The 26,378-nt window shown below is 39.2% G+C and overlaps 1 protein-coding gene across 1 annotated transcript in view; it reads left to right on the top strand.

Moving 5' to 3' along the window:
* The window catches only part of trpc5 (transient receptor potential cation channel, subfamily C, member 5), a 112,381-nt gene that overhangs the window by 49,861 nt on the left and 36,142 nt on the right, over positions 1 to 26,378 (top strand). Inside the window, exons 2-3 of the mRNA XM_018096991.2 lie at positions 1,530 to 1,928; positions 20,325 to 20,846. Coding sequence (XP_017952480.1) covers positions 1,551 to 1,928; positions 20,325 to 20,846 — 900 coding nt within the window. The 5' untranslated portion in view covers positions 1,530 to 1,550. The remainder of the gene's footprint in view (positions 1 to 1,529; positions 1,929 to 20,324; positions 20,847 to 26,378) is intronic.

Below are 26,378 nucleotides of genomic sequence, written 5' to 3'. Positions count from 1 at the left end.
GTGAGCGGTTTCTTTTGGTATCCTTGAATGACCAGCAGCCATGCTCAATAACTTTAGATGAGGAAAGAAATCCTGCACATTATAAGCTGTTAAGATTGTCTGTGATCTGCTAGGGTATTTTGACCTTGCTCTTCAAAGACTTGTGTTGAATAATCACTCTTGGGAAGAGTATTCGTGGTGTTGAGTTTTCTTCAGGACATTTAACCCTCTCTGTTTATCTCTGGATTGACTGAGCACTATTTATTTAATAATAGATAGCCCATCCCAGCCTTATGAGCAACATTAAATGCCATGAGTTAGTGAATACAAGTGAACACACACAGCCTTCATGGTTTTGCAATTGCTTGTGTGCCTCCATGCACTAACACAGAGCTGTATTGTGCAATAAACATACATAAAACAAACAAACTTAAGTAATGTAATTAAAGGCACAATGTTTCTATGAGTCTATAACATTTAGCAAACCAGTAGCAGGTACAATATTCTAGCCAGCTGCTTAAGGCTGAAGCCATGTGGGGTTGATTCTCAGCCTGCGGAAAAATGCAAGCTGAGAATCAGCCCCTGCACTAGCATCAACCCCTTACCTTGCCTGCACCCAGAAGCATTGTCTCTGCCAGGGTGCAGGCACCCAGATGGACACAATGCTTCTAGGTGCAGGCAAGGCAGGAGGCTGATGCCAGAGCATGGGGATGATTATCACCCCATGTGGCATCAGCCTAAAAGCAGATATCTGATTGGTTGCTATTCTGTAAAGGACAAGGAACTAGTTAATACATGTGCTAATAGTAATAATCACTAACTTCACACCCTGGGTCAGTTTCTGGAATATTATACAGGTACAAGCACCCTGGAAACCATGTCTAGGTGATTTTAATAAGCACTGTCAATACAGAATCAAACTAATTGTATTACTGGTCTGAATCTTTATAATGTAAGTGTAACTGCCCATATCTATTATCATTTAATGTTTTGTTGCTAGGTTTATTCTGTTTTGGATTTTGTTGGTAAACAGCAAATTAGTGAAGTTCCCCATGATACAGCATATCACAGGGTGTGCATTATTAAAGTTACTGTTCTGCTTCTAAGAAAAGCAGTTAAAGCTAAACCTGGGGCACAATAAGAGGTAGCACAGTGCAGCCTAGAGAAAATAGCCAGAGAACAAGCATTGGGCATTCATCTTCTGGGACATGTTCATGATTGGCCATTTTAACCATGTAATAATTACAGAAAATGTTGACATCATAATGTAGCAATCAAGTCCATTATTTGTTGACTTTAATAGCCTGGTATTTCTTTATTTAAAAAATATATTAATCTATTATAAAATGTCAACAAAATGGGCTATAAGAACTAAAAACGGAGTCTGTTCACATTGATTAAGAGGGATCATATGCAAAGTCAATACCTGCCCAATTAACTTGTCTCCCTTAAATCATGAATAGGCATAAGAGTCTTGTACTGAGTTGCACTGATCCTCCATTCCTTCCACCCCTTTTCTTATGAAGTGTATTCTGACTTTTCTTTTGTAGGTGTTTATGTCACTATGAACAATGGCCCAGCTGTATTACAAAAAGGTGAACTACTCACCCTACAGAGACCGGATCCCCTTACAGATTGTAAGGGCGGAGGCAGAGCTGTCACAGGAGGAAAAGGCCTACCTCATTGCTGTGGAGAAGGGGGATTATGCCAGTGTCAAACATGCCTTGGAGGAGGCCGAAATCTATTACAATATCAACATCAATTGCATGGATCCACTGGGCCGCAGCGCTCTTCTTATAGCCATAGAGAACGAGAACCTGGAGATAATGGAGCTGCTGCTAAGCCACAATATATATGTGGGGGATGCTCTCTTGTATGCAATAAGGAAGGAAGTAGTGGGAGCTGTAGAACTTCTTCTCAGTCACAGGAAACCAAGTGGAGAGAAGCAGGTATGTCTTGTCATATTTAACTGTCCTTCATGTTTAACCCTAAATGCTTAAATATTGCTTTGCTGTACCCATCTTTTCTTTTCTTGCATTGCGCACAAATATTTTTGAATGACTCGCTAATGCGTCAACAGAATCTTTACAAAATCAGTATGCAATTTGCACAAACTGTTCAGTGTATATTTTTCTTTTTCACCAAAGTTGTGGTGTAACTTAAATGCAGCATATACACAAAAATATACCCAATTTGCAATTATGTCATATTTAGAAAGCATCTAAGGATATTAAGGATATATTATGCTTGCACTTTAAATATACGAATCTTGTCCACATTTATAAATATAAACACCTGCAGGGCAAATATGTTTGCTGTGGAAATCATTCTGAGCTGCCCCAATGTGCGCACAGATTTGTCTCTCTACTGCCCACCTTGTCTGCACAGTATATATATATATATCTCAAAGAAAATGTGCCCACACTCGTCTCCAAACATTCTACTGAGGTGCACAGTCAAAAAATGCATATGTTTGGCAAGGACCAGCACTTTCATGTATAAGTATTAAAACAACAAAATGTCTTTATTTCACATCTCACTTGTGCCCAGCGTTTCATGTTAGGACCTTTATCAAGAATAACAAATATTTAAGATTTGCACAAGTCACTATTTGTTATGCGTGAAAAAGGTCCTAATGTGGACTGAAACGTTGGACACAAGTGACATGTGAAATAAAGACATTTTGTTGTTTTTATACTTATATGTGAGAGTGCTGGCCCTTACCAAGCAAATATATATGTAGGATCCATTATCTAGAAACCTATTATCCAGCAAGCTTTTAATTACGGAAAGGCCATTTCCCATAGACTCCAATTTATTCAAAAATTCAAATTTTAAAATGATTACCTTGTAAATAGAATATCAGAGCCTAGATGCAGTCCAGATGATGAAGGTGCAGTCCATGGTGTAAAGGAATCTGCAATCACAGGATTTCTAGTACAGCAATAAAAACCACATTTTCTGCACTATAAGTCCTGTGAGTGTGGTTTCTTTTACATCTTGGGAACTATATATATATATATATATATATTGCAAGAAGACAGGCACTCACGTATAAGTAGGTCCAAGGGAGCCTGGGTGCAGTCCCAAAATAATAGATGGAGTAGCTGTAGAGAGAGTCCGCACTCACAGGTCTTACAGAAAATGTAGAGGTGTTTATTCAAATCAACATCTAACGTTTCGGCTGCATCCACAGCCTTTCTCAAAGACTTTGAGAAAGGCTGTGGATGCAGCCGAAACGTTAGATGTTGATTTGAATAAACACCTCTACATTTTATATATATATATATATATACTAGGCTATGTACAGTATATATATAGTTAGGACAAACAGTATTGCACATGCTGGTCTTTTGAAAAAAGGAAAAAAATGTTGTTTGTAATGTTTTTTGTCCCCTTAGAGACCTTTATCAAGGTGTATATATATATATATATATTTATTTAAATATAATAGATAGATAGATGGTTGTAGATATAAATAGAGACATATAGATATACTGTATAGATATATACAGTATAAGTGTTTGCACCTGGGTACAATGACAATGTGTTTGTGCTTGTTACAAAAAGGTTGTGAAAAAATATGAATATAATGAATAATAATCTGGAAATGAACCCCCTGAAAATGAGTCTCCCACAATGCCCATGTGGTATAGAAAGAACCCCAGCACCGAATCAGAAAATCTCCAATATATATTTTGCCTGAGTGGGCTTCCTCAGGGGGCACAAACTGTTTGATCTCAATGTTGAATGAATATTTCAGTAGGCATTATCATAAAATATTTTCTGGGCGACATCTTCGCTCATTTAGTCATTGACTTTCTTTGTAGTTAAAAAAAGCAAATTCCCTTATAGGATATGGCTGTACCCCTGCTGGTTTTCTCTAATGCTTTGCTCTGATATCCTTCAACTTCCAGTTGGTCTGCCAGTAAAACCTTATTCCCTACAACTGCCCCTTTTACGTCTTTCTGCATTTGTTAAAAGGAACACAAGCACTGAAATAGGCTGGGTTAAAAGCCAGACACAAAACAAAATAGTGTACGAGAAGGTAATTTTAGCAACTATATTTACATATTTCTCATGCCAGAGTGTAAAGCTCTGCTAATTAATTTCGGGAGATTACATTAAAAGTACTTTAATGAGTGTTCTCACATTCCATATTCAGAAAGTCCTAAGAGGTTGTTTCTTTAGGGATGATTTAGGAGATAACTCACTAAATATCTATGCTTTTTAGCAGATTTAAATTAGCTTTTGCCAGATACATTGATTGCTTTTTTCTTTGCTTATTACTATATTTTGTAACTCATTTTTAGGGTATTTTCCTTTGTTAAGGTCAAACATTTCTAAATGAATTCAAACTGAGGCACATAGGGCCTTGTTTGTAATGTTTATCAGGTTTCCCCACTGCCCATGACTTTTAGTGGAGACCATATATTATTATGTACTATAAGTTACTGATGCATGTGTAGGGACCCATAGGTGTTAGAGTCCCTATGGCTTTAAATCCCTACTTCCTAGTTCCTAGTGCTGTTGCTGGGCAAAGCACCATGTATCTAGTTCATACTATATTGTGCCTTATTGGTTTACTTAGGATGACCACTCCCCTTGTAGACTGATAAAGTGTCTAGCAAGGAGGGGAGGCTTCCTCTTTGGCTGCCTTCTGACTCTCAGGAACATCTCCATCGAGCCTGGGATCAGACTTGGCCCCAGTAAAAGCCAATTGCCCTAGAGTAGCCCTTTGGTGCTCTAGTGAAAGTCGGGGACAGGGCCCCGTGAATGAGGTGAAGTTAGCAGAAGGATAGATCCTGTAATAGCACACTCTATATAGTGTGAGACAGTCAGGGCTATCTAGCATGAGCAGCATTCGCTCCACCATAGGAGAACTTTAAAGGGTTTAGCAATACCCAGGCTCTGTTTGCCTTACTGTAGGGACCGCAGTCAGACATAGGTATCAGGCAGTATCTTCCCCTGATCCACCGTTGCGGTAGGGATCCGGCCCAGTAACAGGTGATCATCCTTAGGATTGCCTATATCTCCTTATCTACCTCCACTTTGGTGTTACTCTGCTTTGCATAACTACAACTGTTATTAACTGCTGTAACATCTACTTCAGTATTGTGAGTATTACCATGCATCAACCCTGTCTGTAACAATAAATGTTTAATAGTTGATCAGCAAAGAACCTTCTGGCGTCCTAATTACTGTCACTACGCCATACAGCATCAGGGAGGTGTAGTTCAACACCATCCTCATCTCCAAAATAGCTCCTAAAGGTCATCTCCCACCTAGCGGAGGCCCATCCTGGGAAAGGGGGATCGCATGTAACACATGCTCTACCTAATACTAGTCTGGATTTACCCTTTACTGGCCAAACAGGTGTTACACATGCTATCCATGCAAACAGGATATGATGGTTTTGCTGCTCAAAGGACAATGTTCATAACATTTTGGTTCTTTGTCCTGAAAGGGGAAGAAATGCTATTGCCAAACTTATCTTCTTATCATGTTATGGGTACTGCTGCTAATATACCAACTCAATGCAAAATGTATTTTTATTCAACATCAGGTGAGTGCCTTCATAATGATAAAGCAAATTCACTCTAACAAAAACATCCCAAAAAGAGAGAACAAAACAGAAAACACCTTAAGGCAGTCACCTTAAGTCCTAGGCCACTGGATACACACAGCAAACCTTAAATAATTGTTGGCTGGTTATGAAGCAAAGTCAATGTACCAAAAGCATATAGTAACTAGAAATGAAGCAGGTATTGAACTTGTAACCTTCTTCTTATTACACAGCTGCTCTTCCCACTACACCACTCAAGCTGCATGGTGAGTCAGCAAATTAGGCAGAAAGGGCACCATTTTTTCCAAGTACAAATGTCCTGGCAAATAGAGTAGCAATTAAGGCAACCACCTACAGAGCATAAGGTCCTGGGCTCAGTTCCCACTCAGACCCCAGGATGAGAAGCTTGGTCCCACCTCAACGCACCAGAAGTGGGACTTGAGCTTTCTGTTGGCAAGGCAGCCACCTTAACCCCTAGGCTGCTGGAGGCATTGACCGGTTTGGGTATATTTGTTGGCTAGTGGTCCTTCATTGACCAAGTTGGGTATATTTGTTGGATAGTGGTCCTTCATGATGATAAAGCAAATTCACTTTAACAAAAACAATACAAAAAAGAGAACAAAACAGAAATCACCTTAAGGCAGCTGCCTTAAGCCCTAGGCCACTGGAGACACGCAGCAAACCTTGATGATGATGATGATAATGATGAAGCAAAGTCAATGTACTAAAAGCATATAGTAGCTAGAGATAAAGTAGGTATTGAACGTGCAACCTTCTTCTTATAACACAGCTGCTCTTCCCACTACACCACTGAAGCCACATGGTGACTCAGCATATTAGGCAGAAAGGGCACCATTCTTTCCTAGCAAGAAGGAGAAGCCTGGTCCCACCTCAATGTGTCAGAGGTGGGACTTGAACTTTTCTGTTGGCAAGGCAGCCAACTTAACTCTTAGGCTGCTGGAGGCATTGACCAGGTTGGGTATATTTGTTGGCTAGTGGTCCTTCTTTGACCAGGTTGGGTATATTTGTTGGCTAGTGGTCCTTCTTTGACCAGGTTCGGTATATTTGTTGGCTACTGCTCCTTCTTAGACCAGGTTCAGTATATTTGTTGGCAACCACCTACAGAGTCTGCAGTCCTGGGTTCCTGGGACTTGAACTTCCTGTTGGCAAGGCGGCCAACTTAACCCCCTATGCTGATGGAAGTATTGACCAGGTTGGGTGTATTTGTTGGCTAGTTGTCCTTCTTTGATCAGGTTGGGTATATTTGTTGGCTAGTGGTCCTTAATGATGATGACGCAAAAGCACTCTAACAAAAACATCCCAAAAAGAGAGAGCTTCCTATAGTTCCCACCTCACTTGTTTTGGGACATACATTCCCTAAAGAGTCACTTGGGGTTGGATCACTTTCTAAGGTAGAGTCTGTGCATGTGCTGTAAATCAGAAGGAAAATGGGCAATTACTGTGGAGGCCTTGAGGTGGTGCAGAAGGCACTAAGGCAGCAACATGCCTATCGCCCCTAATAACTTTCTACACTAGGCCTGGGTCTTGCAGCCTTTACATAAATCTGGGCCTGGTTATACAGTAGACAGGAATACACATAAAATGTAATGATGATCATTGACTGGTATGTGCGGTAACAATAGTCTGCCTGCCTGCAGCTTAAGGTGATACAAGGCCTTTGTAGAAATATTAGAATTTTTATAGGCCAAACGCTTATTTGTGGTTATGAAAAACAGATGTTTTTACCCAACATAAAACTGCCTTCAGGAAATGTGGTTTCCCTAAAGAACTTTTTACCAAGGGATACATTATTCTTCAAATTTCTGATTGCAGGACATTGTAATAATATTTTTGTGCTACCTGCTATTATGCACATTGTATTTTTTAGTTGGGCTAATGACTAGGTTTGCATCCCTAGAAGCAGAGCTGCAGTTAGCGCTGAATGACGATCCCATGGAGTGTATATCTGTAGCTCCCTGGCATTTGGTGCTTTTTTTGGAATGCCATGTTTCCCCATGGTTTCATTATGCTTTACCAATGGGAGACAGGCTGTCAGATTTACACATTTCCTGTCAAAGTGATAGGCAAAAACAAAATATGTTTCTCTGATCTGAAGGATAAAATGCTGTATTGGGAAAAATGCTATAGACTGCTGCAGCCGCTGGGTTTGAAATGGAAATAAACTAGAATGAAATATTCTTATTGCTATAAACTGAAACAGTGATTTAGGGATTCTGTTTCACTGGGAGCCTTGAAGCACCAATACATTTCATAGGAGTGTAATTCCAGTGGTGTAACTATAGGAGGGGTCCCTATAAAGTCTTGCAATTCCTACTAATTCCTGCCCCAATGGACTCCTCACCACCCCATATTCCAAAGTGGTCGTTGAACCCAGAAAATATATTTTGCAGAGGGGTAACACATTTCCATGGTGGCGACTGTGATAGCCACAAAACAAACTGGTGTCTTGGTGAAACCTTAAAGGAGAAGGAAAGGCTAATAAAGAGTTAATCTCAAGCTGCAGGCATACCTTCAGTTCTCTCAATAGTGCCCTTAAGTCTCCCCATATTTCTCCCGTTCAGATGATCAGAAGCCTCATAGGAAAAAAAATGCTGACCTCTGTAAAGAAAGTTCCCATAATGCCTTGCTCCTGCACCAAGATCAAGACCGATGTACATGCTCAGTTAGTTAGACTATGACTATGCTGATTGGCTCAGATTACACATTCCTAAGGGGGGGGGAGGCTCTTAGCATTCTTGAGGGAGGGGGGAGCAGGAGAGGGAGAGAGGAGAGAACTGTGTGTCTCTGGCACAGGAAAACAGAGACAAGAAATCCTGTTTCTTTTGACAAAGAACTCAGTGCAGCATTTCTGTGAGTGCTTATGGCTATATTTACATAGACCTTTCTGATAAAGCTTACTTAGTTTTTACCTTTCCTTCTCCTTTAAAGTTTGTTTTCTTTTTGCACAGAGAGTAATGTATAAGTGCAAACTGCAATTACCAGATGAGAAATGGAAATGAATGCTAATGATAGATATTTCTGCTGTTAAGTGTATTCGTAAGGCCTGTGATTCCTAGAGCCTAGGACCTGAATAGTGATGATTGCATCAGTTTGGTTGCTTTAAGACTGGCAATACATTATTTAATCATTCTAATATATTCCTAGCTCTGCGCTAGGGAAAAAGTAAACAAGTAAAAAGGACATTTTCCTACCATATTGTAAGTAAAAAATCTCTCAAATACTGATTTCTGCCTAAGAGTCATGGGAGCATTTGATTGGTTGCTCAGTTTAGCATGATAATGAGCTTAAGAATGTGTTGCATTCTATCCACCTATAAAAAGATCTCCCACAGTCCTCAATGTAATCAGTGTATGAATTAAGCACTAGAATTGTGCAGATCTATGTGATCACTCAGAACCCACAGGCTCACTCTTCATGTATTAGTACTCACTAAAAATCCAGAAGGGCCATGCCCACTGATGTCACAGGTGGCAGGTGGGGTGGTCTTGATATCACTAATGCCATCCTTTAAAATGCTTATTATTAATTAAAAGCATAACTAAACCCTGAAAACAAATATGGTTAGAAATGCCATATTTTATATACTGTACTGCACCGGCCTAAAGGTTTAGCACCTCTATAACAGTAATGATTCAGGCTTTCAAAGTTGTACACAGGGTGCCATTTTGTTAGGCAAGTCAGCGACACTGCACATGCTCAGTGAGTTCTATGCAGCTGTTAAGAAGCTAAGCTTAGGGGTCATCACAAATCATCAAGCAAGTAATGAGGTTAGCCTGTCATATAAACTGATGCTACTGGGCTGATTATTAAATTCTGGTGCTAATTGTACTGGTTTATGTGCTATCATATAAAGGAACCTAAACTAATCAGCTTTGTATTATGACATTTATGTTCTACACTGTATATGCAGTATATTGTGAGTCAGTCCCTAATCTCAATAACTGAAAGCAACAGAGAATGTGCTCTGAATCGGCAGAAAAGAAAATGGGGAGCTACCTGGGCATATTTGAAAACACAGATCTTCTGTGCCAAAGGAATACGGTTGCCTTGGCCTGGTACAGATTCCTTAAACATAACCTGCAGCATTTACACCCTACTTCTTTATTTTGCATTAGTTCTCCTTTAAAAATGATCATTGCACACTAGACCATCTGCAGCCCCTACACTCAAATAACCTGCAACCTTCATATACATATATAAATATATATATCCATACAGGGCCTTCAAAGTATTGGTATGCTTTGTGCAAGCCTATATATTTATACAGTATATAGGTGTAATGGAACTCAAAAATAGGAGACCTTATACAGTGTTTCTTTTGAAAATGTAACTATTAATACTTTATTGTTTTTCCAAATCTTTATATACATGCAGAAATTCCCAAAGTGATCATAAACAGATATATAAATGTTCCCCCGTACATAAAATAACCCATGCCTCGTTTGTTACTTTATTTTTAAGGAAAAATAAATGGAACTCAAACCTTTCTTTTTTGAGTTTTTTTTGTTACCAGAGAACATTAGTGCTGTTGCAGCACGAATCTGATGATTAGCCTCCGACAATTTGCATTTGGATTACAAACAGCAACCCAAATCCTCATCCTTCAAAATTTTATGTAAATAATTAAACAAACACATTTTGGGGCAAGAACCATTGAAACAGCAATTTCATAATTAATTATTTGATCTTGCAAGCAATATTTTGGTGCTTGCGCACTTGCTCTGGTGGATCCAGGAACAGATACTGGCTCTGTTTCTGTACAGGTATGGGATCCGTTATCCAAAAAGCTCCGAATTACGGGAAGGCTATCTCCCATAGACTTAATTATAAACAAATAATTTTTAAAAATAATTTCCTTTTTCTCTGTAGTAATAAAACAGTACCTTGTACTTGATCCCAACTAAGATATCATTAATCCTTATTGGAGACAAAACAACCCTAGTGGGTTTAATTAATGTTTAAATTATTTTTTAGTAGACAAGATATGGAGATCCAAATTACGGAAGGATGCCTTATCGGGAAAACCCCAGGTCCCAAGCATTCTGTATAATAGGTGCCATACCAGTACAAGCAATCTATTCTGTGGCTATTTCTGTGTGTGGGCAGCAAATATATTTAATCTTTCCTCCCCTATTGATCATTAGCAGTTCCCCCATCAACCCCCCCCCAATACATCTAAAACACTGTATTTTACTTATAGGGGAGATACATCTTATCTAGACACTGTATGATGACAGTGTAATATTGGGCATCTAATACTGTTTGATAACGGTAAGATGGCTGAGGAAATACTGGATCTTAATTAGTGAAAACCTACATCTGTAATTAAAAGGGCACCGTATTATACTTCCCAGCATATTATTTAGGGACATTTAAGACACTGCCTAATGTAAACATGGTCCTCCAGGGCCAGTGACACAACTGATAACTGATGTTGTGCTGGTGAAGATGAATCAGATTGGAGAACTGGTATAAATCCATGGTATATTTCACATTACCCAAGTGAGGATCCCTATCTGCACTGTTTGCAGCAAGCCCCAGGATAACCATTCTATAACATATACACTCTTGCCTTGTGTAACATTGAGACCTGTATAGAATAAGCAGCCCTTATTTTGTATAATCAGTTTTTCTAGAATTTATTATCATGTTGGTTTTTCAATCACGTGCATCTGCCAGTGGCTGAGCGCCTTGCTGATCCCTTCACATGTGACTAATCAATTACAGGTCAGGACAAGCCTATGCCGTATCTTTCTAATGACTGCAATTGGCAATCTAATTTGGATGGAGATTTTAATTTCATTTGTGTTGCTGTGGCTTTACCATTTAACTCATTTAGATTCAGTGAAGCTAATTGTTTTTCCCTTTTACTTTAAATGCTTCATGCCACAAAATTAAGCTTTTTGTTTTACTCCTAAAGAAACACAGAACTTTGGTGCTTCTACAATCTGTGTAAATTAGAAAAACACATTGTATTTTTGATTCAAGTCCAATCATATAACCTGGAAACTGAACAGTAATGGATTCTGATTATGATTTGACTGATCTTTCTGAATAAAAAAATGATAAAATATTGTACAGTATTAATATTTTCTTATCTGTACATGTCTTTTGGTTTTAAAGGGCTCAAACCTTTTATAGCAGTGTTGCTCCATCGCTGGTAACCTAAATGGTGCTGGACTATGATACTCTGTATAATAAAGGACAGTGCTGTGCCTGGTCTATATGGTGGAAGGCCAATAATGGAAGCAGGGTTGACCACGCCCATTTTACCTTATCCACTTCAAACCACACCCATGTTATCACAAAAACTTTTAAGACCATACTCACATTAATAGTGGTAGCACACCAAAAAAACAAAAGGTTGGTACATCACGCATATGTGAAAAACTTTTATTGAAAATATTATATTAAGATAAAATTAAATTGGGTAAGCCAGTGATGTCACAGGTTGGGCTGTCGTTATCATGGGGGCGGGGCGATCTTTGAGAATCCTGCAAGTTTTGACCCGGACACCCTTACTGAAAACCGGGCTGTCCATGTTAAAACCAGACAGGTGGTAACCCTACCTTAAATCCATATGCTTCCTCCTGCCCTGTGGATTGCACAGCAACACCCAGCACATAACACCTTATGGACCCCCAAACAACTATTTCCAAATGCTAATGAACCCCCAGAACAAACCCCCACTACTCAACTCCCACAGGCAGCATAGGGCAGGCAGAGTATGGCACACACAGGCAGCATAGGGCAGGCAGAGTATAGCATAGGCAGCATAGGGCAGACAGAGTATGGCAAACAGGCAGCACAGGGCAGGCAGAGTATGGCACACATTGGCAGCATAGGGCAGGCAGAGTATGGCACACACAGGGAGCATAGGGGAGGCAGAGTATGGCACATACAGGCAGCATAGGGGATGCAGAGTATGGCACACACAGGCAGCATAGGGCAGGCAGAGTATGGCACACACAGGGAGCATAGGGGAGGCAGAGTATGGCACACACAGGCAGCATAGGGCAGGCAAAGTATGGCACACACAGGCCGCATAGGGCAGGCAGAGTATGGCACACATAGGCAGCATAGGGCAGGTAGAGTATGGCACACATAGGCAGCATAGGGCAGGCAGAGTTTGGCACACACAGGGAGCATAGGGGAGGCAGAGTATGGCACACACAGGGAGCATAGGGGAGGCAGAGTATGGCACACACAGGCAGCATAGGGCAGGCAAAGTATGGCACACATAAGGAGCATAGGGCAGGCAGAGTATGGCACACAAAGGCAGCATAGGGCAGGCAGAGTTTGGCACACACAGGGAGCATAGGGGAGGCAGAGTATGGCACACACAGGCAGCACAGAGCAGGGCAGGCAGAGTAGGACATACACAGGCAGCATAGAGCAGGAGACAGGAAAACCTATGATGACCACATAAGTAACCAATTAGGACCACTCTAAGATGCACAGTTTATACTGTACTACGTATGCTGTGGGGGCCAGTTAATCTCTGTACTGATACCGTCACAGTCACAGCAGTCAGACTTTAATGTGGGGGCCAAATGAGGTAGACCCGTGGGCTGCCAGTTGGACAGCACTGCTCTAGTATATTATAACAGACTGAAGCCACTGTTGTTGCGTTATATTGAAACATGTCTGACCTGTAGTCCAGGGTTAATGTTACTTGTCCTCCATTTTCATTTGCAGGGTTTTTTTCACCAAAATTGTGTAAGAAATTTCTTGTACTATCATCTCCTACTGTGATATATCTGCCTTTTAGAAAAAACAAAATTTTTCTATTTTATTATTCAAAACAATCTGACCAACCAAATCACTTGAGTCAAAGAAGCTTATGAAGCTGGACAAGATTTAGCTTGGGTGTTGAACCTCTGAAAAACAAAAGGCACAAGGGAGCAAAATAGTTACACTACTGTCTCATTCTACTGGGGATGGGGGGACATACTAGTTTTGTATGGTACTTGTATGTCCTTCTCTTTGTTTGCATAGGTGTTACATTCAAACATTTCTGGCAGGATCCCGGTATTTTTGGCACTTGCTCGAGTATATATATCTCAAATACAACTTAGATTCTAAGCTTCACTGTGGTAGTGATGTGGATGAGTAAGTATTTTCTGTAAAGTGCTGCAGAATAGTTTGGTTCTATATAAATAAAGGGTGGATTCTGGGAGCTGTACTTCAGCAACCTAAAGGCTAAAGGTTGGGCAACACATGTTTGCTCCATTTTAATATACCTGCTGTCCCTTTATAGACAATATTCTCTCCACTGCTACTAAAGGTTACTGCAATATGACCTGCATGGTCCAGAGGTGAATGTGCCACTACTTAACTCTCCAACATTAGTCCTACCTACAGCTGCCGCTCTGCTGGGCCCTAGAAAGACAGCTTTGAGTGTTTCAAAAGCTGCAAGATGAAGCCTTTGTGTTGGCTTTCTAAGCCTCACTGCAGTGTAGACCTTTCTGGCAGGAATGGGATAATTAGATCCGCAGTCACCTTGTTTCATGCTGAACAAGTACAAAGTGAATGCCCTGTTTATACAGTGTGTTAATATGTATATTCTGTACCAGGCCATTTCTTTTACTGGCAGATAATAGATCATTCTGGTACTTTACATTAAAAGCAAAACCAGGATGAAAGGAAATTTCACTTCCATTGCTCACTAACATTTTAAATGAATGTTGATACAGGTCATCTACCTTGTGAGCCGTCTGTATCATCCTTCATATTTTTAGACAAGGTGGGTTATTGTTCGCAGCAAAAATAGAGCAATTTGCAAGCGCGCAACAGAAATCAATAGTAATCTTTTTCTTTTGATAGGAAAGTGTACCACTGAGGCTTTCATGCATTGACGACATTAACATACCTTTTCCTAACTCAAATAAAGGGGACCTGAACCTTCCACAGCAGTATTGCTCCATGCATCTGTTGATGAACTACTGCCATCATCATTTTATAGCATTTTATAATAAAATTAAAGCATCATGGGAGCTATAGTCTAGGGTTAGGCATCTATACAGTCTAGCTATAGAACTATAAAGTTGGATTTTTAAATCAACACTAACTGATAACTGTTATTACAGCTCCATGCTGGCACTTTGGGCCTCCCTGGGCTGGCTCATGTGCATGTAGAATGGTACAAAAAAGATGGCGATTTGCACTCTAATAATAAAGGGTTCTGGGCTAGTGATTAGAGTCACAGCTAACCCCAAGCCAATTTGGCTATCATTGTCAAGTAAAACACTGAGATTACATGAGCTCCTTAAATAAAATAACATAATAATCATATATAATCATAGCATGAAATAAATTGATGGATATTATATTAGTGGGCATTTAGGAATGAACCACACACACAGTGCATTCTGGTTATATTCTATAGACTGTATATTGCTATTTATTGATAATCAATAACACAATATATATACATCTTTTTTTCTGGAATGGGCTTTATATGATATGTTGTATTTATTTTTTAATTCCATCCTATGCTTGTTATTAAGGGTCTGTGACAATGAACATAGTATCATTGAAAACTATGCTGCATTTGTATTTAGATGGTATTTTATTATTCAGTGCATCTTGTAGGAAGAGGTTGTTAGTGCAACTGAATACTTTATTATGCTTCTGGCTTCTGTTTGAATATGTGTTTTATTGGTAGCAGCAAATTTCTCTATCTAGAACAAACAGGTTGGGCATAAATCCACCTGCAGCTGCACTTGGCAGCATGTAAAATATATGTTTTCAAACAATGCTGGCAAGTTTTTCTATATATCAAAAAGAGCTAATGCATCCAGGAAATGTTAGGATTGAGATATTATAGTCAAAGTGCTAGTGGAACATCAAAAATGGTTCAACGTCACAGTCCAGACATGCTTGAAAGCTTGTTTGTGTCCTTTGGTTGCTGGCCTGAGGTGTTTATTAACAAATGCCAAATGGTATAACTGTAAACTAATAACAAGGGGAAAGGTTATCTGGACTTGGCAGTGACCTGGTGAAAGGAAGCAGTCATCAATAATATAAACTCATGTGGAGATCATTTTGTTTTATTTATATACATTTTAACTCCATTATCAAACATGCATTCTGGGGCTAATTTTTATTTCATGGGGTATCCAGTAAACCTCTCTCTTCTGTTCTGCCATCTTCCCTCCTTATTTGCCCTTACCTTCTGGTTACTCTTCTCCTTCCACTGTTTTATTGGCATCATTTACTTTTATTTTCTAGCCCCATCTTCATTTCCCCTGTGTTCCTTGGTTTTAATTCCACTTTCTTTTATCTTCTTATAGTGATGAGCGAATCTATCCTGTTTTGCTTTGTGAAAAATTTGTGAATCTTTCAAAAGATTCGCGAAACAGCGAAAAAATTGTGAAACTGTGAAAATGTCGCCAAAAAAATTGTCGCCCGCCTAAAAAATTGTCAGCCGTGACTATTTTTTTGACAATTTTTGGCCACGCGACTAGTCTTGCAAAATTTTTGGCCACACGACTATTCTTGCAACAATATTTTGACGCGCGACTATTCTTGCAACAATTTTTGGACATGCGGCGAATCAATGCCTGGCGAAACATTTCGCCCATCACTATCTTCTTATTCTATCCATTCCTTTGTATCCTTTTTTCTCTCTCTCTTTTCCTTATTAATTCTCCCTTCCCCATTACTTGTAGATGACCTCGGTTAAAAGTGTGAAACTGTGGTTGGAGGTTGCAGATTGTAGACCATGGTTTAAATCATTGCAGACACAAAATATTTACCGTGTATCATTATTCTCACTGATTACTATAAATTTTTTTAAAAAAAATAATAAGGTAACCTTGGGAACTTTTGCAAAGTAATTTAATTTGTGATTTTAACTATATACAGTAAGCACTCATTTCATTACAGCTCTTATGCTTAAAGCTTAAACATGTCTCCAGTGAGACACTGCTCTGTATATTGCTCTGTCTGCCTCTTGTCTTGCCTATATATAACCTGCCTAACTGCTAGTTGATCCAGAGGAAGTCAAATAACCCACCTGAAGCCTCTCTAATTAACATGCGCAATATTTTGTTAAAGCGCCCATGTTGTGCGTCTCGTATATCACTTTCCTCACTGGATACTGAAGAGACTTACATTAGGAAGCAGTATATTCTGAAAAAAATGGAATGAAACAGAAGCAGTGCAAAGTTCTACCAGCTTGTGCTTCTAACATGCCTCATTTCCATTTTTCTAGAACTACAAAGGATTTCCACTTCTTTTCCCCTCCATCAGCAGTTACCATGGCAACGTTTGCTTGCTTAATTTGTGCAACTGACAGTGGCCATATTCAATTTTAACTGTCAAAATGTTTTTTTGTATGAAAGAACATCCAGTGGCAATTAAAGACTACTTAATGTTGCGAAAAAAGATTCTATTTAAAATATTTCATGCTGATCTTGTAATTCAATTTAAAGGGGCAGGTAGTGGTGCTACAGGACTGAGAATATATTACCCTACAGCTTTTTAACTACTGTAAATTAACATAAAGCAGTGCCTTGTACTTGATGCCAATAAAGATATACTTAATCTCTATTGGAGGCAAAACAAACTTATTGGTTTATTTAATGTTTAAATTAAAGTATGGCTATCCAAATTACATAGAGAGCCCTTTATCCGCAAAACCCCAGGTCAGAAGCATTCTTTATAACAGGTTCCTATACCTGTAGCACATATGGCACATTACTTGTTAAAGCATTCTCATTTGGTGCAAAATCCCAGCTTCCCTGGAAAGTATTTTCACCATTGGCACTTATGTTCTGTGCCATTTGTAGAGCTCTAGTCTTGGTGGAATACATAAGCAATACAGTTAGAATGTATCACTTTTTCCAGCACAGCATCTTCTTTTCACTAGCTTTTGCGTGATTTGGCATTGATGATCCTCATATACCATAATTAGGGCATATTTAGATCTAACATCATCTTCCAAGAGCTTCATAGCTGGCTCGCCCTATGAGGAAATGCAGAGCAGAATGCTAATCTGTTTGTGCCCGGAGATGAGGTTAATGGAAAATTGGATCAAGCCTGAAGTAATTTCATCGTGACTCATTTATTTGTTATAGATGTCTTTGTTATATATAAAAAAGGAGCACCTCATTTATTGTCATTTACGTCGAAAGCCCGAGCATATAAAAGCACCATGAAAGCTAGGAATCCGGTTCTAAAGAGGTGACGATGTCTTTCCTGGGAACGCTTGACAGTGCACAGAGGTTGCATTAATCTCTACCGTAGACCAGGGATCGGTAACCTTTAGCGTTATGGAATTACAATTCCCAGCATCTCTCCGCTGACAGAGCTTCCCATCAATTCAGCACACACGGCTCATTATGAAAAATTGCCCCAATCATTCTTTTAAATATCTGCACTTTTCAGCTGCTATAATTAACATGCCTGCCCTCAGCCCATGGCTTCCACTTCACTTCCTCCATTTGTTCTTTTTGTCCTTTCTATATATATTGCATTGTGCCACAGAGAAATGTAGACACATTTTAAACAAATACAAAGAAATATTATAGATTCGCAAAGCTGTAACAGAACAGATAGCCTTGAACAATCTGGATTAAAACAACCAAACAATTTTTGGATGCAGTGTGTCAATAATTTTTACCAATTTATTGGTTTATTTTTTTTTAATTATATTAGCAGGAGTTACTAGCTAGCAGTTACTAGCAGGGTTACCTGAAATAGGCAGGGACAAAGGAATTGCAGAGGGAAAAATAATATGGTGAGACTAATGGGCAAATGGAAAAGAGCCAAAATAAAATAAAAGTATAACGTAGCTTTAAATGTACAGACTGCCAATTAAGCATTCTAAAAAGGACAAAATCAATCTAATTTAATTAGATTACTCTCTGGATCAATTATACATTGCAAAACAATTATACATTTTACTATGTTTTGCTGGGAAAGTATCCAACCCAGGATTGAACCCAGGCAACAAATAATATAAACAACCTTTGTGGAGAATGACATGCAGGTCAGATTCAAAAGGCTTTATAGATGACATTTTTGGCTAACTAACTATACAGAAACATTTTTTATTTTACACAGTTTTTATTTTATCCAGTTTCATTTTTACACTGAACTGCTCCTTTAAAATCCAGCAGGGAGGGGGCATCCCTTGCTTCCAGTCTGTGCATCAGGGGCAGGCCCATGCGACCGAGCGCCCTAGGCAACCCGGTCGCCTACCTCGCCCCTGCACTGCTACATCGCACCCCCCCCGTGTGTTCTAACGCGCATGCGCAGTTCGAGCGCGGGGGGGGGGCACGGTGTGCGATGTGCTATACAAAGCGGCGCGACGCAAACTGTACTTGGGGTAGGCAGGAGAGGCTGCTGCCTGGTGCCCCCCAATCATTGCGCCCTAGGCAGCTGCCTCTTCTGCCTACCCCTAGTTCCGGCCCCGCTGTGCATATACAAATCCTGTACAACACATGCACCAATTGGGCCTAGGGCAGCCTGGGCTGCTACAGGAATGCAGCCCTGCTAATGGTATAGTAATGGCATCCCTATGCAAGTCTCTTCCTCTAGTCTCAAGATAAGCACCATTTTCACATGGAAGAAAAATCACTTTAGACATATACAGAATAAATATTTATATGTTGATTATTTTCCCTCTGTCTATGAAGAATAACCTTGATATGCCAAGTTACGTTATTGTAAATAAGATTATCTATTATTTACTTGGGAACTTTTCACAGGTTGTTCTGACTTTTTAAATATGGTTGTCCAAAATGATATTCCAAATTTTTGTTTAAACATTGTGTGGAACAAATAAAGCTAGTGCAGGGTAATTTGCAAGCTTCTTTTTGCCTGTTGTGCTCCTAATTAGGCATCCCAAGCTGAATTACTGATCCAAGAGAATTGTCCAATGAGAATCATCCCTTAGCAGTGTTACATCACTGTTGTAACATATTAGTAATAGTGGGCAAGTGTCAACATGACACTAAAATGATACTCTAGAAGGGGGATTAAGTCCTGTCCACTGGCAGAGGGGGATTTCGTGTTTGGTAAGGCTATTTTAAACCTCTTCAACATTGATTTCTTCAAAGTATTCCAGGGCCAATTCTATAATTAATACTCTAGAATACAGGGCAGGATAAATAAAGTGTCAGTTCCATATATGATAACCCAGAACACAAGGTATTATAAATACAGTCCCAGTTTCATGTATAATAACCCCAGGATAGATGACAGGATACAAGCAATGTCAATGATGACATTCCTTGGTTTTGGCTTGGAGAGACAGCCTTCCTAAGCCTTTATTTATATCAGCCCATGGTACTGTTGTAAGGGGTTCAGTGCTAGTGTGTTTTATGCCTTAAAGTTTAGCAACAGATACAGAACCAAGTATAAGAATCAAGTATAAATACGGCAGACACAATTCTCATTGGAGGATTTTTTTGCAATTGGCTCTAGCCCTGGGGGACCCAAAAAACTTTTATTGTGTTTATACATCCATCTCTAAGGTGGCTGCTATTATGAGTTAACCCTTGATAATATGCTAGAGTATGCTGGGAGTTGTATTCCAGCAACATTTATGTGTAGCAACATTGTCATGAAAACCTGTATTTTCAGCGGATTTCTCTTCATTTGGTCACAATTTGTGCTATTCTCTTTAATAACTGAAATTCTTGTGTATTCAATTCCAATCCTAACAATTAGCCCTGATTTCTTAGTAGCTTTAATTGCTATTTTAGCTTTTATCACAATGGATTTGTAATTTGTTTCTGTTTCCTAGGTGCCAACGTTAATGATGGACACACAGTTTTCCGAGTTTACCCCGGACATCACTCCTATCATGTTGGCAGCTCACACTAATAACTATGAAATAATAAAGCTCCTAGTCCAAAGAAGAGTAACCATCCCTCGACCACACCAGATACGTTGCAACTGTGTGGAGTGTGTTTCCAGCTCAGAAGTTGACAGCCTTAGGCACTCCAGGTCAAGGCTTAACATTTACAAGGCTCTTGCTAGCCCGTCTCTGATTGCCTTATCTAGTGAGGATCCCATCCTGACTGCTTTTCGCCTTGGCTGGGAACTAAAAGAGCTCAGCAAAGTGGAGAATGAATTTAAGGCAGAATATGAAGAACTGTCTCAGCAGTGTAAGAAGTTTGCCAAGGACTTGCTTGATCAAGCTCGAAGTTCTAGAGAACTGGAGATTATCCTCAACCACAGGGATGACCAAAGTGAGGAGCTGGACCCTCAGAAGTGTCATGACCTTGCAAAACTGAAAGTAGCAATAAAGTATCACCAGAAGGAGGTGAGATTTTTCAAAGATATTAATTATCTGTAGGATGATCATTTTCTATACTAATTGTAGTAAAATATGTAGAAAATACTATATGCTTTTATATTTTTATCATTGTTAGCCTTAAGAAAATTGCATGTATTGCATAGATGCTAACATTTGATTTGCTGAGTAATTGCTGGTAAAGATGTTGCCATTAAAATGCTTCTGTGTACAATATAATATTGCACATATTGATGTAGAGTATGAATAAAATGTGTATATGGTATTTTGGAAGTTCAAAGAAGCAATGTATCATGTGCCATAAACCAACTGTTATATACATGGCAGCATGGCATTATAAACACAGGACATTGCCCAACTAAAGCTGTTGAAGAGAATATAAACCCTTTATTAAACAGATCTACGGTATGTTTCCCCTTAGCTTAGTAAGGCCCGATTATATACAGTATAAAGTTTTGCTCCCTGATAATACACTGTAATCAAGCAAGAGCTGAGAGTACATAAAGTTGTTCAGTTGTTTGGTGCAAGAAAAACTGTCCAGCTCCAACTGCAGGACAAAAGAACATTAAGCCATATTTACAGAGATCAGTTTCAATAATTATTGGAAAATTCATGTCACACTCACTTGGTGGCTAGCCTATGACAGCAGGAATAAAGTTTTATTAATGTTGTTTTAAGAATAAAAGCATTTCGCTGTAGCTTCCAGTATGGATGTTAGTGTTCAGCAAACAAACATGAAACAAATGTGCATGGCAAACTGACCTTTGGTTCTGGGCCAGTGCATGTGCCAGTGGTTACTGATCAGCAACATCCATATTGGGAAAGGATTTGACATGGCCAAAGATGGCAGTTTCCAGCTCTACAATGTGAGAAGCACTACAGGGTACAGATAAAATGAGGAAAGTGGCAGTGTTGCAATTAGGGAGGGAGCCAGGGTCCTTGGCACTGCATTGTGGTGGATTTAATGTCCCTTTACATATGCAGTGGTACGGGAAACATCAGACTAAACATGTCTGCCTGTGTCTTTATAAAGATATGGAACTGCTAGGTAACATTTTTATATATTACAAGTGGAGTACAAGAGGAAACATGCATAAATTAGCTTGAGATGCCTACTTTAAAGAGCTATGGGGAGCAAAACAATGATTTTTTAGGAATCTTATACATCCCTATTCAATCAGTAGTGGCTCTACCCTAAAATAACCTTATTTTAACATTCCCAAAACCACCTTTTCTATGCATGTAGGTTTTAGGCTTTCCATGGGGGCTGCAAATACAGGGAAATGCAGATTATAGGTATGTCATTTTGACATATCCCCAGTCCAGTGGTTTCTGTCCCATAGGATTACTCCAATGTCTACTTATATTCATAAATGCAAATATGCAAAGATGAAGCTTCTCTGAACATAATTAATATTCTCATATTTCATAGCCTGTATAAGGAAAAAAGTGGCTGCAATACACTAATGAGAAAGACGATGTGCTGCATTATCAGCGTCAACACATAACCCTGCACTTACCCTTCAACTGATAACAAGCAGTAGCATTCAAACCATTACATTTGCCATAGCCATGTGTCCTCTGTAGTCTTTATAAAAAAACTTTACGATTTTGGAAATGTCTTTAGCATTTCCTTACTGTAACATTACAATTGCTTTTTAATTTAAATGACTGATGACATATCCTTATCATTTTTCTTTATTAAATTATGTTTTATGACATAATTGCCAGTGAAGCATTCTGTATGTTCTTAGGAAGGAATTCTAGTTAAAGGTTCTAAAAAGCCTTTCCTGGTGGCTATGCCAATCTTTTATCAGGGTTGGATTTGCTTGAACCTCAGCAGATACCAGAAGTTGTTTGTGTGTGGAACGAGTCCATACTATGAATCTCTAAGGCCCTAACCATGGCTTATTCCTTATTTATTAGACATAAGGGACGTGATTGTTATAGCATGGCACAAGGGAATGATTAATTCACATGACAGAACTTTTTTTAATTCTTTAAAATGCATTCTAGTTTGCCAATTCATTAGAAGAATTAACCACTTTGCATTTCTCTGGTGTCTTAAGATGTATTAACTGTCATACTGGCTGAGGTTGCATGGTTTTATCATATAATGGGTTTAGATTCAATGAGGAAACCTTAACTCCTAATTCTATCCCAGATTTCCTCATAGACTTTAATGGACTTTAATTGGAAATCTGGAGCAATGTATGGAACAATGGGACTGCACTTGGCAAATGCTGCATTGTATATAGAATAATATTTCATTATATCATACCAGTCACTTGTGTTACAAGACTCATTCAATGCTGTTATATCAAAATAATGAAAAAAAGGAAACATTTTCAAATATAAAGTATTTAGATGTCATCTTAGAGATCCATGACCTGTATAAAAGACTTTGGTATGTGGACTTGGAACTACTTGGTGACATTCTCAAATGGGACATGAAGAAGCTTCAGAAATCAAATGATAATGATATAGCGGCCATGCATAATACAGGTATCGGACCCCTTATCCGGAAACCCGTTATCCAGAAAGCTCCGAATTACGGAAAGCCCGTCTCCCATAGACTCCATTATAAGCAAATAATTCAGAATTTTAAAACTGATTTCCTTTTTTTATGTAGAAATAAAACAGTACCTTGTAATTGATCCCAACTAAGATATAAATAATCCTTATTGGATGCAAAACAATCCTATTGGGTTTAATTAATGTTTTATTAATTTTTTAGTAGACTTAAGGTATGGAAATCCAAATTACGGAAAGACCCCTTATCCGGAATACCCTTGGTCCCGAGCATTCTGGATAATGGGTCCTATACCTGTACTATGAATTGTATGACTACATGTTTTTAAAGGGATGTGTCAGCATTTTTTTCTTTCATCGCTGATATGGGCCACATTGCTCTATCCCTATAAACAAAAGTATGGGATAGTTTTTAGACATAATAGATGAATATAGAAGCAGCAAGATTCTGCACTATTTCATTTTCCCTGGAATTAGATTAGCAGAGAGAGAGATTGCCCTCAGGCTGCTGAATGTACCATTAGAGGGCACAGCTGAAGCACAGAAATACATGCAACTTTATGCACACTAAAACACAATATATTAATTGGCTGCACCCAAGATTGCTTGGGCTTAGTACCAATGCACTGATTGTATCAAATAATGGTGTATACGGTGCTATGGTGAGCTATGGCGCTTTGTACAGATGGTAAGTGCAGAAACAGTGTGTATAAAAGATGTGTGTTTACTGCTAAATCATCAGGAAACTACAATTGGTTCTTAAAGGAATTTTCATTCAGCTGGCTATTCCTTGTTCCTTAAAGAGGTAGTTTAGCTGTAAATTAATTTTAGTATGATGCAGACAGTGATATTCTGAGACACTTTGCAATTGGTCTTCAGGCAAGATGCTTAGGTTTCTCAGTAATACCAGAGCTTTCATACATATCCTGCAACATTGGCATTTACTTTCTCCCTACAGCTTCAGATATGGTTCATTCCTTTCTCAGAATGCAGATTGGATAGGCTGAAGTGTGAACTATGCACCGCGCTCTAGCCTAGCCATTCCCCATGCAGTTGTACTGAGACTGATATTTCGACAAAAGAATGAGCCGGATCCAGTCTGTAAAAAGAAAGAAAATGTCAGAGCTGCAAGATTTGACTTCTTATAGAAGCAAAATCCAAAGAAAATATTGTAAATTGGGACACAAAAATGCAAATAGAAATTAAAGTAGGTGAATGAGGAAAATTTAAACCTAATAGCTGGGAAAGAGAAATGGTGAATACAAATAAGAGGGGTGGATAGCAGGATAAAATGGTGGAAAAGAATTAAGAAGAGAAAAGTAAAATGGAGAGATTAAAAAGAACACATAGATGATACAGGGGGTGAAAAGATTGCTGGGAGCACTGGTGTAACTATAGAGAAAGCAGAGCCCTCAGTCATGGGGGGGAGGGATGCTCCTACCTGCAGCCGGGGAGAGGAGGAAGCAGGTGGGCGGGGGGCGCTGGCGTGTAGAGTAGGCAGGTACAGAGTTTCAGGTAGTAATCCCTGTATGCTGGGCCCGTACGAAGATTTTTCACACTCAAGTTACATCAGTGGCTGGGAGAGAAGTAGAGAAGAGATGGAGAAGTGCTATATGGATGAAGAAGATGGAGGTATCAGAGAGGGTTACAGAGAACAGGAGAGTGGGAGAAAATAGGCGAAAGAAGAGAAAATGAATCTAAAGAACAAAAGAGAAAGGTGGATTGGGGAAAACATTGAAAAATGGTGAGAGGATGATATACTGTATATTAAATAATGTGATTGAGGTGTCAGGTAGAGGTGAGGGTGGGGGAATATAGAATATATGGGTCTGTGCAGTGTCATGAAATTGAAGAGAGAATGCTGTATAATGAACTGCCAGGGGCCACACTGTGTTATGAAATGCTGGGGCCACACTGTGTCAAGAAATGCTGGGGCTACACTGTGTCATTTTTAATGCATTTCAACAATAAAGAAATGAACAAGTTACATCTGCAAGTGCTATGGTATAATTTCAATTATAAAGTATAAGTAAAGTAAAACCAAAGTACAGCAAGGTATCCCATTTGGGCAGGGTTGCTACAAAGGGTGAGAATAGGGAGACAGCTCACATGTTAGATGCTGGGGTTAGATGAGGATTAGCACTATTAAGGACAATGTAGAGCACGAGGAGTGCAGTTTTGTACTTTGACAAGCTAAACAGATCAAATCATTTTCAATGTTAACAGCCACATTCTCCCAGCAAACTTTTTTGTACCAGTGTCAGGTATTCTGAGCTCAATGAGCACATTTTAAAGCAAATGTCATGTGAATGACATTTGAAAGGAAGAATAGCACTGAAGACTTTTTGAGGGTTATATATTGAAGTGGTTCAGCGAGCTCAGTTAAGTACAATACTGCTGGAGTGTATGGGGGGTTCTGTTGGTGAATTATACAACACCAGTGGATCAATACATCTGCAAGAATCCTTGGTGCTTTTCTTACTTCCAAAGGCTTTCTAATTTCTTGTGATAGCTTGCCTCTTTCCTTGCTCACAAGCCCATACCCCCTTTGGGTTCTTTCTGCCTATTGACTCTTTTTTCTGTAATCCCCTCTATATTACGGCATTACACAGGTTTAGCAGAAATGTCCACCACCTAAACTACTGTGTGAGCGCATATATACGTAATCAAACACAAATACATCAGTGGCTCCAAAAAGCAAATAGGATGCCTGTCCCACAGAGGCTTCCATTATAGTGGAAAATCCAATATTTCCTATCCAGCCGGGTGTCGCCATGAAACAGATGCTTCTGGCGTAACCTGTCAATAGTAGCAGAGAGCTTTTATAGATTGTGTGTATATCCTCCAGCTAAACACAAGCACAAAGAGCACATGAAAACTGTATGACCTCTTGCTTGCCATATTACAGATAACGCCACAACATCCGCAGGGACACTCAACCTCAAACCTTTCACTCCAGGGGTGACTTATTTTCTGTAATCCTGCCAGCTATAATATGTCTGTATTTTT

Source organism: Xenopus tropicalis, chromosome 8 (genome assembly GCF_000004195.4).
Source record: "Xenopus tropicalis strain Nigerian chromosome 8, UCB_Xtro_10.0, whole genome shotgun sequence".
Lineage (NCBI taxonomy): Eukaryota > Metazoa > Chordata > Amphibia > Anura > Pipidae > Xenopus > Xenopus tropicalis.
This window is presented reverse-complemented; position numbering and strand designations above follow the sequence as displayed.